The sequence below is a fragment of the Bos taurus genome, chromosome 24 (genome assembly GCF_002263795.3).
Source record: "Bos taurus isolate L1 Dominette 01449 registration number 42190680 breed Hereford chromosome 24, ARS-UCD2.0, whole genome shotgun sequence".
Taxonomy (NCBI): domain Eukaryota; kingdom Metazoa; phylum Chordata; class Mammalia; order Artiodactyla; family Bovidae; genus Bos; species Bos taurus.
The window spans coordinates 48,443,789-48,457,307 of NC_037351.1; the positions used below are offsets into that span (position 1 = coordinate 48,443,789).

General features: G+C 55.4%; 1 protein-coding gene across 8 annotated transcripts in view; it reads left to right on the forward strand.

Annotated features, from left to right (window-relative positions):
- The window catches only part of CTIF (cap binding complex dependent translation initiation factor), a 326,254-nt gene that overhangs the window by 223,675 nt on the left and 89,060 nt on the right, over positions 1-13,519 (forward strand). For all 8 annotated transcript variants that reach the window (XM_005224342.5, XM_010819001.4, XM_015460146.3 and 5 more), the window contains exon 9: positions 1,918-2,217. In XM_005224342.5, the coding sequence (XP_005224399.1) occupies positions 1,918-2,217 (300 nt within the window). The remainder of the gene's footprint in view (positions 1-1,917; positions 2,218-13,519) is intronic.

Sequence of the window (13,519 nt, forward strand, 5' to 3'; positions counted from 1 at the left end):
CCTTGGAGAAGAAGTGTTCCCAGGAAAGGCCAGCTTGCCCCCAGCTTTCCCAGGCATGGGGAGGCTACATGGAGTCCTCCTTGTGGGGCTTCTGTGGAGCTCGAAGTTTCAGGCTTCTCCCCAGCCTCTCTCTCCTGCCTTCTGTCCTCCAACTTTCACCTCCGAGGGCCAGGTCCACGCCCAATCAGGACAAGGCAGGTCAGACCTCTTCCCCGCTCAATTCCTGAAGCTGACATGCTGCTCCTGGTGTCCCTTACAGCCCCAAGTGCCCACCCATACTCCCCACAGGGCAGGCGCTGTGAGGTCCTAGAGAAAAGCATCCTTCATTTCCTTACGTCCCAAAGGTAGGAGCCTGGAGAGGTTCTCAGGTGTACTCCGTGTGTGGTCTCTGCCTGAAAAGTTTCCTGGACAGATTGCTTCAGTCCAGCCAGAAAGAGAATTGCTAAGTTCTCTTCGGTTCTGCTAAATGCAGCTGTGGTGCCACAGAGTGAAACAACACAGGCTTTAGAGTCAAGCAAACCAGCTGGGTCCTCACTCTGCCTTTGATTGGCTAGGTGGCCTTGGGCAAGCCACCTCGCCTCTCTGTGGCCCCAGTGTACCCATCTGTAAAATGGGTGTCGCACCGTGGTGTAATGCCGCCTTGTAGACGGACTGAAGGTCAAATGTCATAACCTGTCAGAAGACCCTTGTGGGTGATTATTCTACATACTGACCACTATTCCTGCCCGTGGTTGGGATGGGGCAGGAAGAGAGAGAGAGAACGGATAAGGTAGATCCCTGATGCCCGTATTTCAGCTGCAAAGACTCGCCTCAGGTCCAGCCTCCTGAACTCCTGGACCAGGAGGACGTGGGCTCAGGCAATGGCAGGACTCAAAGAAAGCTATATAGACCATCTAATCTAACCTCCTCATGTATCTGGGAGGAAACTGAAGCCCAGGGAGTGAAGCCAGTTCCCAGAGCCATCCCACTAGAGACAGAGACTAGGTTCGAGAGCCCCGGGCTGAGCCTCCCGCCCAGGATTCTTCTGTTGATGACAGAATGGCAAACATGGGCCCCCCTCTGTGTCCCTGACCCTGCCCTTCAACCCTGGTTTCATCCCAGCAGTTAAGTCCATCACTTGTGGCCACCAGTCTCCTGTGTTTGAGCACATACTTCTGAGACTGTCAGATCCATTTTCTTCCTCCTGCAGCGCAGGTTTGGTCCTAGTTGTAGTGAAACCTCTAGTGGGTGTAGGGTTTTTCCTCTGAAATTTCCCTCCGAGAAGCGCCAGTTGTTTCTGCGGCACTTCGGAGGATTCCTTAGTGTGCAGTACTTGTTGTAAAAAGCCAGCACACAATGCCAAGGCCATGTCACAGGGCTCCCTGTACCCAGAGAGCATGACAGTCCTCGGGCTGAAGTCCATCGTGAGTCCAGAGCCGAGAGTCTGGAGGACTAGATGTAGCCACTCTGTGGGCACCTTTAACCAACACAGCAGGCATTTGGGATGCCACCTCCTTCCTGACCTACTCTTCCTACCCATGTTTTCTCTTGGCCCAATTTCTTATCTGTTAGTTTATATCTTCTTTAATAAGCCCCATTAAATCATTTCTACATTGAGACATCTGATGGACAGGTAGATCCAACAAAGCAAGCCAATGTGTATGAGAAACCTGGTTAAGAGCTAGAGCTCACAAAAAAAGGGTCCACTCAGGGGTCACAGGGGCCGAGCAGAAGGGGAACAGGGAACCTGGGGCCCGAGGGTCCTTGGTGGAGGTCGGGTCCCAAGGGGATCAGACCGCCGGTTCTAGAAGTGACACGGGTCCTTTCTGAGTGTGTCAGTCCTCCCTGCATGGAAACCTGGAAACCCTCGGCGGAAACCCGGGCCCCACTCAGACACCGCTCGATTTGTCCCCTACGCCTCCCCCCACCCCCCACCAGGATGAAGTGGCCGTGGAGACCACCAGCCCTCAGCAGAACAAGATGGACAAGTTGATCGAGATTCTGAACAGCATGCGGAACAATAGCACCGACGTGGACGCCAAGCTCACCACCTTCATGGAGGAGGCCCAGAACTCCACCAACTCGGAGGAGATGCTGGGGGAGATCGTACGCACCATCTACCAGAAGGCCGTGTCCGACCGCAGCTTCGCCTTCACGGCCGCCAAGCTCTGCGACAAGATGGCGCTCTTCATGGTGGAGGGGACCAAGTTCCGCAGCCTGCTGCTCAACATGCTGCAGGTAACGGGCCGACAGCTGCGCCTCCCGCCCCGCCCGCCGTGGGCCGGCTCCGGAGAGAGGGCTGCGGATTCTGACCACGGTTGGGCTGCTCCCGAGTTCCACCCTTGCCCGATTAATTATAGAAAATAAAAAGGCACTCAGAGGGCAAGAGATGAGTGGCCAGATTTGCGTGTGTTTGTGTGAGGGCTCCATGGTTACGGTGGACCAATATAATTTTATAGGTGCTTCCTGCGTAACCAGCCTTCCCCTCTATTTCCATGATAAGAGGGCTGCCTCTTGTCTTAGACCCGTTCTGTGCTTTGACCTCTCCGTGTTCCAGCGGAACGTGCCGTGGACTTTTCTTTTCCTTCTCCTCCTCCCCCCTCCCCAGGACCACCCCCAGGCCCTGCAGGTGACACGCTGCTTGTAGGTGGTGCTGAGATAGGTCTCAGCAAAAGGCATAGAGCAAAAGGGCTTTGAGTTGCGAAGCTGCAGTCTGTCTGCTGACGCGCTGGGCTTGAAACCTCTTCTGGGGCAGAGAGGTCAAAGGCCGTCTCGTTTCTTGGTGCCTCCCCACTCCAAGCCCCTCTACCCGGAGAGCTTACTCCTTCCCCTCCTCTTCCTTCCTTTGTGGGTGCCGATGTCCAGCGATGGTTTTACTGGGGTGTGTAATGGGCGTGGGCCCTTAAACTGAGTGCAGGGCTGTGTGATCTCCCAGGTGGGGAGCTGAAGCCTGTCTCTCTTCACCATGGTCACAAGGGAACCGGTCCCAGCACTGGTGGCATCGTGGAGAGGCAGCAGGTGGCATAGGATGGCGGCCGTGCCAGGCCTGGGACTGTCCTTGGAGACTCTCGGCTGGGGAAAAAGTCATCTCTGCTCCTCCTCTGTACCTTAGACGGGTTGAGATATGCATTGAGTTTCAGCCCAGGTAGGGTAAAACAGGAGCTTGGAAGTTCCGGAAGTAGGATTACAGAGCCGGAAGAAACACCTGCAGGTCTTTCTTAAGGATGGTGAGTGACCGTGTAATAGATCATCCGAACCGTGACATTTCTGAGAGTCAGGGGCTGTATTCGTCATCAGGCCTAGACCCCCCGGTGTCGACCAGGACATGTGGTCACCCTGGTCTTAGCCACCTGATTTTTCAGTCTCTGCCGTCCCTTCCCCAGGAACAGTGAGGGAGGAGCCCCCTCCGAAGGCTGCCCGTGGGCTCCATCCCGCTGCCCTCCCGTCTTCCCAGGGCGACTGCTCACTGCAACCTGAGCCGTGCTGGCCAGCCCGGGCTGCTTCTGTCCAGCTCGCAGCCCTGATCAGGTTCCCATTCCTGGATCGCCCACGCTCCCCGGTGACGAATTCCCGCATTACCTGAGGGATTTGCACGTCGGGCATGTTCCTCGTGGGCCGGAATGTCCTGGGAGAGTGTGGAGGGTGATGGCAGGGAGCAGCCTGTCTGCCACGTACGGCCAGGCCTGGAGGGGGCGGGGTGGGGGGGTGGTCAGGGACAGATCGACCTTTGGCCTTGGCTTTTGTGAAGAGAAGGGCCAGGACAGGGCAAGACTTCTGACGGTGGCTGCCAGCTCTGCGTAACCAGCCGGCGCCCGCGGTGGACACACACACGCAGGGCGTGGGATGAGAGGCGTCCAGCCGGGCAGGGCAGCTGGCCGCAGGGGTCACCTGAGATCCTGCCCAGGTCAGGCTTCTCTTCCAGTGACCCGCGGTTAGAGCGGCCTTGCTCACAGTGTCCGGCAGAGCATCCGCGCTGGGACGTGCTCAGCCTCAACAGAGCCCTTTGGCCCCCTACTCCCCACCTCTCTGTCCCCGGAGAAGTGGACTATCTTAGGCCAGCAGGATCACAGTGTCCCCTTGGCCCCCACTGCCCCCTTCATCCCTTGCAGCCTCGGCTTAAGTGTAAGAGGGAGCTCCTTGAAGTGTGTAACCAGGGGGCTGGGGCTGGACCCTCAGGCCTCCTGGGTCATTGTTCAAGGCCCCTTGGCCCCCACGGAAGGTGGGCTGAGTGTGCTGGACTCCTGGCACACCCCCCATTATGAGGCCTGGCCTCGTGGGCCCTGCTTCTCTGCTGCTGAGGAACTGCTCGGTTGGAGTAGGCTTTCCAGGTAGCATCATTCATGGCCATTCACCACCCCAGACCCACAAGGCTCAAGAAAAGAGAGCAGGGGGCGTAACTCATCAAACCCCACTTTTCTCGTGACCCACAGGAGTGTCTCTTTTCACCTGCTTTCATTTTATGGCAAACCTGATTTGTATCCCTTCCCTGGGCCCCAGCACCTTCCCCCCGCCCCGCACCGCCCCCCTCTCCAAGCCTTTCTCCCTCTGAGGTTCATACTCAGCTGCACGCACTCAGGGTCCACTGTCTCTGGATCCCCAGCCAGCCCTCAGTTCAGTTCAACCGCCCCTGAGACGCCCTTCATGTGGTAAGGTTTCACCGCTCCCTCCGTGTCCAGGTTCTGAGATCTGGCTTAGTGATGCTGGCTGCGTGATGCTGGCTACAAAGTGGACAGGCTGCAAGGCGCCCTGTGAACACAGCTCCCAGCAGCTGTCTTTGGATGTCTTGCCCTCCTTGGCCGAGCGCTTTCACTGTCTGGGCTTTGGCAGCGGGAGCTGGCAGCCCCAGAGGAGACGGGCAGGCTCTGATGTCGGGGACGTTGGCACGGAGTGTGGGCTGCCTGCCAAGCTGGGACGCAGCCCCCATGGAGAGCTGAAGTGAGAGCGAACACAGGGAAGGGTCAAAGGACCTTTCACCCCTCACAGCCAAACTCAGCTTTGTCATCTCAGGGAACCCAAAAGCACTGCCCTCGTGAGCCCTGACAATGCCAGAGATCTTGGGGTCCCAGGGGACCCCTGTCACCAGTCCCATGGCTCAGAAATCATCTTCAGTTTTTACATCTAAACTGAGTCTTTTTGCCTTAGGTGTGATTGTTTTCTAAGTAGTGTTCTGGTAAATAAAATTCTGCTCATTAAACAGGCATTTCTCAAATGTCTGTTAGGTGCCAGGCATGCATGTCAGTGCTTCTCAAACTTGCATTTGTGTTCGAATCACTTGAGAGTCTATAAATAGAGGTTCTGATTCAGGAAATCTGGGTAGAACCTGAGAGGCTACATTTCTAACAAGCCCCCAGGTGACGGCGGTGCTGCTGCTGGCCCAGGACCACACTTTGAGTACTAAGATGTTGGATGACTGACGGTTTGTAGTGATGGGTCAAGTTCACAGGCCCGACTGACACACGTCTTTTAATGGTGTGATGTCAGAAGTGGGGACCCAGGCTGGGAATACGGAGTTCCAAGCACCAGGTTTTCTTCAGGGCCCTGTCTCTCAGCCTAGCTCTTCTTCAGCATCTCAGGGGAAGACGTTTTTAAAACATACCGAACGTGGGGGTTCTCCCCCAGACCGACTCAGTTAGACTCCACAGCGATGGGCCTGGGCATCCTTTCTTGAAGAACTCCCCAGCTGATTCTGCAGTGATGGAGCGCCCCCGTTAGGAAGATAACTCCAGAGATGCTCTGTCTGCGCACAGTTGTCACTTACGAACCGGTTGGCCCTGCCCACCACCCCATGAATCGGCCAAGAAATGGGTCCCAGGTACTGGGCTATTTGCTGAGTGATGAGAAGGAGTCAGAGCCTGAGCTGCTGAGAGAGCTCCAAAAAGCAGGAGACGTTGGCAAGCAAGCGCATCCCTTCGCCTCGCCCCGCCTCGGGTGCCCCTCTGTGCAGCGAGGAGGCTGGCTTGGACCCTCGCAGGAGACCTCTCTCCCGCACCTCGCTGTTCCGAGGGTCCTCCTGGGAAACCTCCACCCTCATGGGTCAGCCAGGTGGGGGCGGCCTCTCCCCTCCCGCGGGCCTCTTTTCTCTCTGCTCTCAGCTCCGTCCTCCGGGTCCTTTTCCTTTCTCTTGGCCTCAGACGTTTGTCGAAGCACCTATCACGGGTTTTAGGAAAAGGGCCTCCCTCTTCAACCCCCAAGGGGTTGCCAGGCTCAGCCATCAGTAAAGCTAAGGAGGTGATTCATGTCCCTTGCCCCACCCCTTCCCACCCGGCTCCCACTCTGCTTGATCGCAGGGTCCCACACCCATGAGATGTGCACTGTGGGATTCTGACTCCCAGGAGAATGTGGGCGACCCACAACCCCTGGGCTACGGAAGTCACCAGGACTCTGCCCCGATCTTTACCAAGGAATCGTGGTACCAAGACGGGGTGGGGGGGCTCTGGTGTCACTGCGAGGTGAAGAATGAGCGAGCCTCTTTTTATGGGACTTTGGAATGACAGGAATTGGAGGCCTGAGCCCCCGCCACCCAGCACTGCCCCGTCACCACCCTGGACCTTCCGCTCGGGCTCAGAGAGTGCTCCTTTGCTGAGATATGCTTGGGTAGTATCAGTTCAAGCCCTCCTCTGTTGAAATGTGTGTGCCCTGTTTAGCCAAGAGGTGTCTGCATCTGAGCTATGCAGAGCAAAGTATTATTAGAGCCGGCATCAGTGTGTCTGTAACTGAACCCCGCTCTCCCTAGCAACCGTTGTCAACAACACATCTAACAGAAGGAGGCGATACCTTTTTTTGAAGGAAAGAAAAAAAGAAAAACCTCATCTCACCAAGTCGTAAACACAGCAGGGCTGTTGTGAAAAGACAATGCAAAATCAGAATCTGGCATGTAACCAGGTTTCAAAATAAATTGCTCTCTGCCAGCAACTTCTAGAAGACAGCCTCTTAAAAAGCTGACCTGGAGCTAGAAAATGGATAAGCTCTGCAGAGCTTCTGGCTGGGTCACCATTAAGCATCACGTTTGAGGCTTTTGACACACAGAAACTCAATCAAGTGGTGACAGGGGTTCTGTGGGGCCTCTGAAGGGTCTGTGGGAGTAATTTTAACTGGGGCACTCAAGATTTTCTGGTCTGGCTGCCCCATCAGTAAATCAAAATACAAGCTGCATCTTCAGGACTTAGGGGATCCATTCATCCCACTGATACCCCGTTTCTCCCATCTCTGCCTCCTGGTCTTAGTCCCTTGCTTGCTGGCTTGGGCAAAGGCACTGCTCTGTTCCATAATAGGGAACCTCCTTCTCTCCTGGTTATCTTGAGGTTTCAGAAATATCAAAAGTTGTTCCTCTTTTCCCAAAATGTGGAGTTCTCAATCCCAATCTTTTATGGAGGGAGGGAGAAGGACCAACATTGATTCTTAGGGTTCTAACCAGAGTTGTAAGTTGAGTTGTAAGTTCCCATCTGAGTTCCTCGATGGCAGGAATCCTGGCTGTGTGATGCTTGGTCCCCAGCTCCTGGCACCGTGACCTGTACACAGTGGATGCTCAGCAAGTGCCTGGGGAAGGGAGGCACAGGGCCATCAGCCTTAGGTACCAGAGCTCCTGGTGCGAGACGGGCTTCTCAGCTCTTCTGAGCACTTTCCTGCATGTGAACCTGGAGATTCTCTCCCCAGGGTGGCTTCCAGGGCAGGATCCATCCCCCATGTGTGCGGAACAGGACAGTGACTCAGTGAGGCTACCAAGTCATGGGGCTGAATGGGGGCGATCAGTCCAGCACCCCAAGCTCTTGGCTCCTGTGAAAATATTACTCGCTCAGTCGTGCCCGACTCTTTGCGACCCCGTGGACGGTAGTTTGCCAGGCTCCTCTGTCCGTGGGATTCTCCAGGCAAGAATACTGGAGTAAGTAGCCATTCCCTTCTCTAGGGTATCTTCCCAACCCAGGGATCAAACCTGGGTATCCTGCGTTACAGGCAGATTCTTTATTGTCTGAGCCACCAGGGAAGACCACCCCCCTAAATAGGATATAAGGGTCAGAAAGTTGGGAAAATCAGGAATCCATCTCTTGAAGCTATTAGTGGGGATTTCAAAATCTGTGCTCCTAGAAGGTACCCCGCCGGATTTCCGATGCTGTCCGAGTCTCTGGGTTTTCCAGGCCAATGGAGGGCTGAGGGTATCCAAGGAAACACCGCCGTGGCCCCGTCTGTTTTATCCAGATAAAGCACACAGCCGTTCTTCCTGTGGCGGGCTCTCCCCTCGCACCCTCTTCCTCGGCCCCGCCCCTGCACGCCCACTGCTGAGCCGACGTGCACTCCAGGCATGTAAACTAATTTTACTGTTGGCCCAAGCCAGGCATACCCAGGGAGAGAAGCACATTGTTCTGTGCATTCCAGAGCCTGAGCAAAGCCCTGGGCTGTACCCACCCGAGTGCCCCTCCTCCGGTCGCAGGAAATCAGGAGGGAGAACGTGCAGGGCTAGCAGGTGATGCGAGCGCTCTCCCCGCGGGTCAATCATGGAAGGTGACTTTGTTATTGTGTTAATCGCTCAGTCGTGTCTGACTCTTTGCGACCCCGTGGACTACAGCCAGCCAGGCTCGTCTGTCCGTGGAATTCTCCAGGCAAGAATACTGGAGTGGCTAGCCATTCCCTTCCGCCCACAAAACATCTCTTTTTTCTAAAAACTGTGGTTCCGATGGCACCCTGGGAGTTGTCGGTGCCCTACACAGCCAGGCAGAGGTAGCACACACCTTGCCCAACAGTGGGCACCGGCAAGCTGGCCTCCCATGTCCTGTCTTTGGAGCTTGACCTGCATGAGAGTCTGTGGCGGGCACAGCTCTCCTGCTGGGGACAGCAGCACCTGCCTGGTACCCAGGCTCTTCGCCCACCAGACCAGAACCAGAACAGGGGCCGGCTGTGCCTCCAGCCAGCCTTGTTGCCCACACTTACTTTGCAACGAGTAAACTTCTACCTTCTTGCTTCCCATCCTCACGTCTTCCTCTCAACAAGCACTTCTTGAGCACCTCCTGCATACCGCCCACTCAGCAGGGCCCACACGTGTGTCATCTCTGTAAATGCGCCCTCCCTTCTCATCTCCCCCTAGTTTGTGTCATTAGGGGCACTGTCCCAAAGTCTGAGTTTTATTCAAGGATCCAGCTGGGGTGTCTCAAAGCCAGTTTTTCTGACTCGGTAGGGGCACAGTGGCTTCTGAAAGGGCTAAATCTAAGGCTCCCTTCTAGAACTTCGTTATGCCCTGCGGGACAGAGGCAGCCTGTGATACAAACAGGAAAAAAAAGCATTTTGATTTTTTTTTTAATCTGAAAATAAGCAGAGGAAAGGACAGCAGCCTGCCAGTTGAGGTTTTCTTGTCTCAGAGGCGAGGTCCCCACCAAGTACCCCCATGGCAGGTTTCAGCCAGCATCAAAGGGCTGCTTCCAGGAGCCTCTGCCCAGGATGAAGGTGCCCTGGTGGGCAGGTGCTGGGACACCCGAGGTCCTGCTCCCGCCCTCCTATCTCTGGGCCGAGGAGCTTTCCGGGAGTCAGGAGTCATTTCCCCATCACCCGTGTCCCTTGTCAGGCCGTGTTCTCTTCTCTGCACTCCCTCACCCCCGACCCGGGCTTCGTTTTCCCTGCTAAATCCCCTGATGGGACTTGGCCGGGCACTCCCCCTGTCTGAGGCTGCCACGCTGAGGCAGGCCCTGCAGATAAGTGGGTTATCGGAGAAGGCAGCTCGGGTGTCCTGGGCCCCAGAGGGTCACCTCTGGCCGGCTGGCAGCTCACCCCCAGCTCCTCCTCCCCGGCTCCATCCCAGAGCCAGGCCAGCAAGGAGACAGCAGTTCCTTCCCCCGCAGCTCAGTGAGCGGCCAGCCCCCAGCCGCCGCCGGGAATCTGAGCTATGCTAAGCCGTCCAGATCGCCGCATCGCTGCCCTGCCCGGCCCAGACAGGGCGCCTCTACCTGCCGCGGCCGCCACTGGAAAGCTGGCACCGCCTGGGCCGATGGAAACAAATCTCCCTGTGGGTTATGTAACCACGAACCATCCTGGCCCCGGCTCCCTTGGGGAGGAGGCTCCCAACCCCCACGGAATGGAGAGCGGTGGCCCCTGGGCAGGGAGCGGACAGAGGGTCATTCTTTCAAAGAGAAGCAAGTCATCCTGAGTGATTGCCCAAGGTCCTTCTCCAGACCCAAGGTCCTCAGTGCCCCTAGGAAGACCGATGTTCCCTGTACTTGCTGGCAGAGCGCGGAGGTCAGCCCAAGACACGAGCCCAAGTGAAGTGAGGAAGGCGCGTTGGGAGAGCTGAACTCACAGGGGAGGTTAAGGAGACGGGGGCAGGTCTTGCGGGGCTTGGTGTTTTGGTTTGGCTTTTTCTTGTAATAAGATACCTGCAACGTGAAATTCACCAGCTTAACCATTTTTAAGTGTATGTGTCAAGTGCAACCGCAGCTTTGCACTGCACTCCCAGCAGCCCCCCGCAGAACCCTCTCATCGTCCCAGTCAGAAGTCCTGTACCTCCTTACAGTCACCCCCAGCCCCCTACACCCCCTCTCCCTTCTGTCTCCGTGGGTTCTCAGCTCTGTGCTTTACGCGTATAAGTGGAAACCATACAGTGGTCCTTTTGAGTCTGGCTCACCTCACTTAGCATCATGGCTTCAAGATTCGTTCATGGGGTAGCTCGTGTCAGATTTCCCTTCCTTTTCGTGGCTGGATAATATTCCATGGTATGGATGGACCACATTTTATTTATCTGTTCATTCATCCATCACGGATGGCCCCTTGGGTTGTTTCACCTTCGGGCTGTTGTGAATTATGTCACCATGAACATGTCACATACATGTATCTGTTTATGTTCTTGCTTTCAGTTATTTTGGGTATGTGTATCTAGACGTGGAATTGCTGGATTCTGTGAAAATTCTACGTAGAACTTTTTAGAAACTCGCTAACTATGTTCCAGAAGGCTGTTTTTCATGGAGAGAATGTATGAACCAAGACCCAAGTAAAGGACAGTGAGGATACTGCCTTACTTGGAATCCAGGGTCAGGGTGTTAAGTGGAGAGTCAGAGGAAGTCTGTAAGATGGAACAGAAGGCTTTGGACTTTATGAAGTGGAACTCAGGAGCCACTGTTGAGCCATGAGGTCCTAAGATTAAAAATCATAGAATAGTATAGACCTGAAGGATCTATAGATTATCCATCCAACCCATTCATATCATAGGTGAGAGACTAGAAGCCCAGGGAGGTTAACAAAAGCCCTGCTTTAGGAAGATCTGGATGCTGGGTTATAGGGTGTCATGCTTGGAAATCCAGTACATAGAGGACCAGGGGTTTTAAGTGACCATGCTTGTCTCTTTCATAGGAAAGCACACAGTGATTCAGACCTGCCCCTCAAAGATTCAAGCTGCTGTGGCGGGTCTCATTCCCTCTCCTCCAGGGACCTGCTCCCAGCCCTAGGTAGGCAGAACAGTAGCATTTGTCCCCATCAGAACTGCCCCCATCACTCAGGAGCTGGAATCTGGAGTTGCTAGCAGGGGGACAGTGGGCTGATGTGGGAGATATACCCCTCTTCCTTCTGCCAGGCCTGGCACAAGAGTCTCCAGGAGCCACCCAGGTAAATCAGTGGGCATCTGTGAACGGAGGCTTCCCAGCCAAAGGTGCACGGCCTGGGTTTCAAAGCGGGCACCAAACACAGGGACTTCTGGCCACCTGGGGGAGGATGAACAGGACTCACCTCTGTGCCCCTGACCCTTGTCTGGATGCCCCGTCCACACTGCTGAGGACACCTCTCCCTAGCTTTCTCTGCTCATACCCATGTGCCCTGGCTGTCCTCTGGACACCTGGCATGAGGCAGAGTGATTTATTGGAAGTTAGTGAGTGTGGGGTAGAGCAGAGAGGGTTGGGGGATGGAAACTTTTTAAGCAGTCAGCCAGGGTGGCACACTTGTCTTGAACTCATTGCTTTCAGGGTGGCTGGGTTCCATCTCCACTAGAATATAAAAGAAGGGATCCCTTTAAGTGGACAGAGGTCACCAGGCGTCCCGGGGTGCAGAGTGTGATGCAAGGATGCAGGTGGGGGTTCACCCATGCTTCAGTTACTCCTTAGCCGATTGGCATCGTGTGATTGATCCAGCCTGTCTTCATTGCTGCTCGGGCTTTTCTCCAGTTGCAGAGAGCGGGGCGGGCTTCTCATTGCTCCGGCTTCTTTTGTTGCGGAACGCAGGCTCTAGGGCTCGTGGGCTTCAGTAGTTGCGGCTCCCGGGCTCTAGAGCACAGGCTCAATAGTCGTGGCCCATGGGCTGAGTGGCTTCGCTGTGTCTGGGGTTTTCCCAGATCGGGGATCAGGGATCTAACCCATGTCTCCAGCACTGGCAGACGAATTCTCCACCACTGAGTCACCAGGGAAGTCCCCTAGTTTCTTCTTGCTCCGGACCTTTCCCTGTTGGGTGGCATGTCTGTCCCAGAGAGGTTGTGTGACCCTCAGCCAGGAAGCAGGGGCTGGACTGTATGGCCCCTTGAGGTCACCTTCCAGCTTGGAGCTTTTGCTGCAGCCTGAAAATCATCAGCCTGAGAACCATCAGCATAGGGAGTCTGCCCTGGGAGCCCAAAGTTCAGAATCGGGGCTCTCTGCACACCCAGAATCTCCATCCCCTTTTGCCTCCCAACCAGTATGCTGAGTCTTCAAGGAACAGCAGTGCCAGCCCCTTCCTGGCCCATCCTCAACCCCAGTTCCAGCCGGCAGTGCTGGGGAGAGGGTAGGCCCCGCTTTGGGGGAGCAGGCTGTGACCTGCAGGAAACCAGCTTCACTTGACCCTTGGGTGGCCTTTGAGATCCCAGTTCACAGAGGGAAAGAAGCTTCAGGTCACTTGGAAACATGGAGACAGGTATGTCCAGCCAGGAGCAGTGCCCCCAGGGCCCCTGCTCGCCAGGGATGGCTGTTCAGCTAATCCCCTTCAGGAAGCCCCTTACTCCCAAATCACCCCACTCTTGACAGTGCAGCTCGGATCAAATAATGTCCCAGAGGACCCCCACGCTGCTGCCACGCACTGCCGTCCAGCTCGGCCGCCGAGCGGGGCAGTGCCAAACGACAGCGGGGCTTGGGTGGTATTCAGGGATGGCTGGGCTCCAGCTAAAGCTTAGGAATATCTGTCTATAATTGGAGTCAGTGCATTCCTGGGCAGCTGCATGTACATCGGAGCTCCACACTCCCCATTGACCCCATCAGACAACAGTCACTGCATTACTCTGGGTGTTGAAAAAAATCTGATTGGAATAGTATCTCTGATGTGGACTTAGAAGCAGAGTCACCTGGAATTCAGTCTGCAGGCCCCAGAAACTTGCCCTTGATGACGTCCTGCCGTGTTGCATAAGGAATCGTTGACAAAGCCCAGAGTCCAACACCTACCTCCTGACCCTGGTTCTGGCGCGTCAGCTGGCGACTTTGGGCAGACCTCGAAGTCAGTCCTAGCTGCCCTCCACTTACTTGTCCATTAAGTGGGGGTAATCATACCTGCCCCCTAACACCAGTTTATCCCACAGACATCATCACTGTTTAAATCCACTGACACACGTCCCATT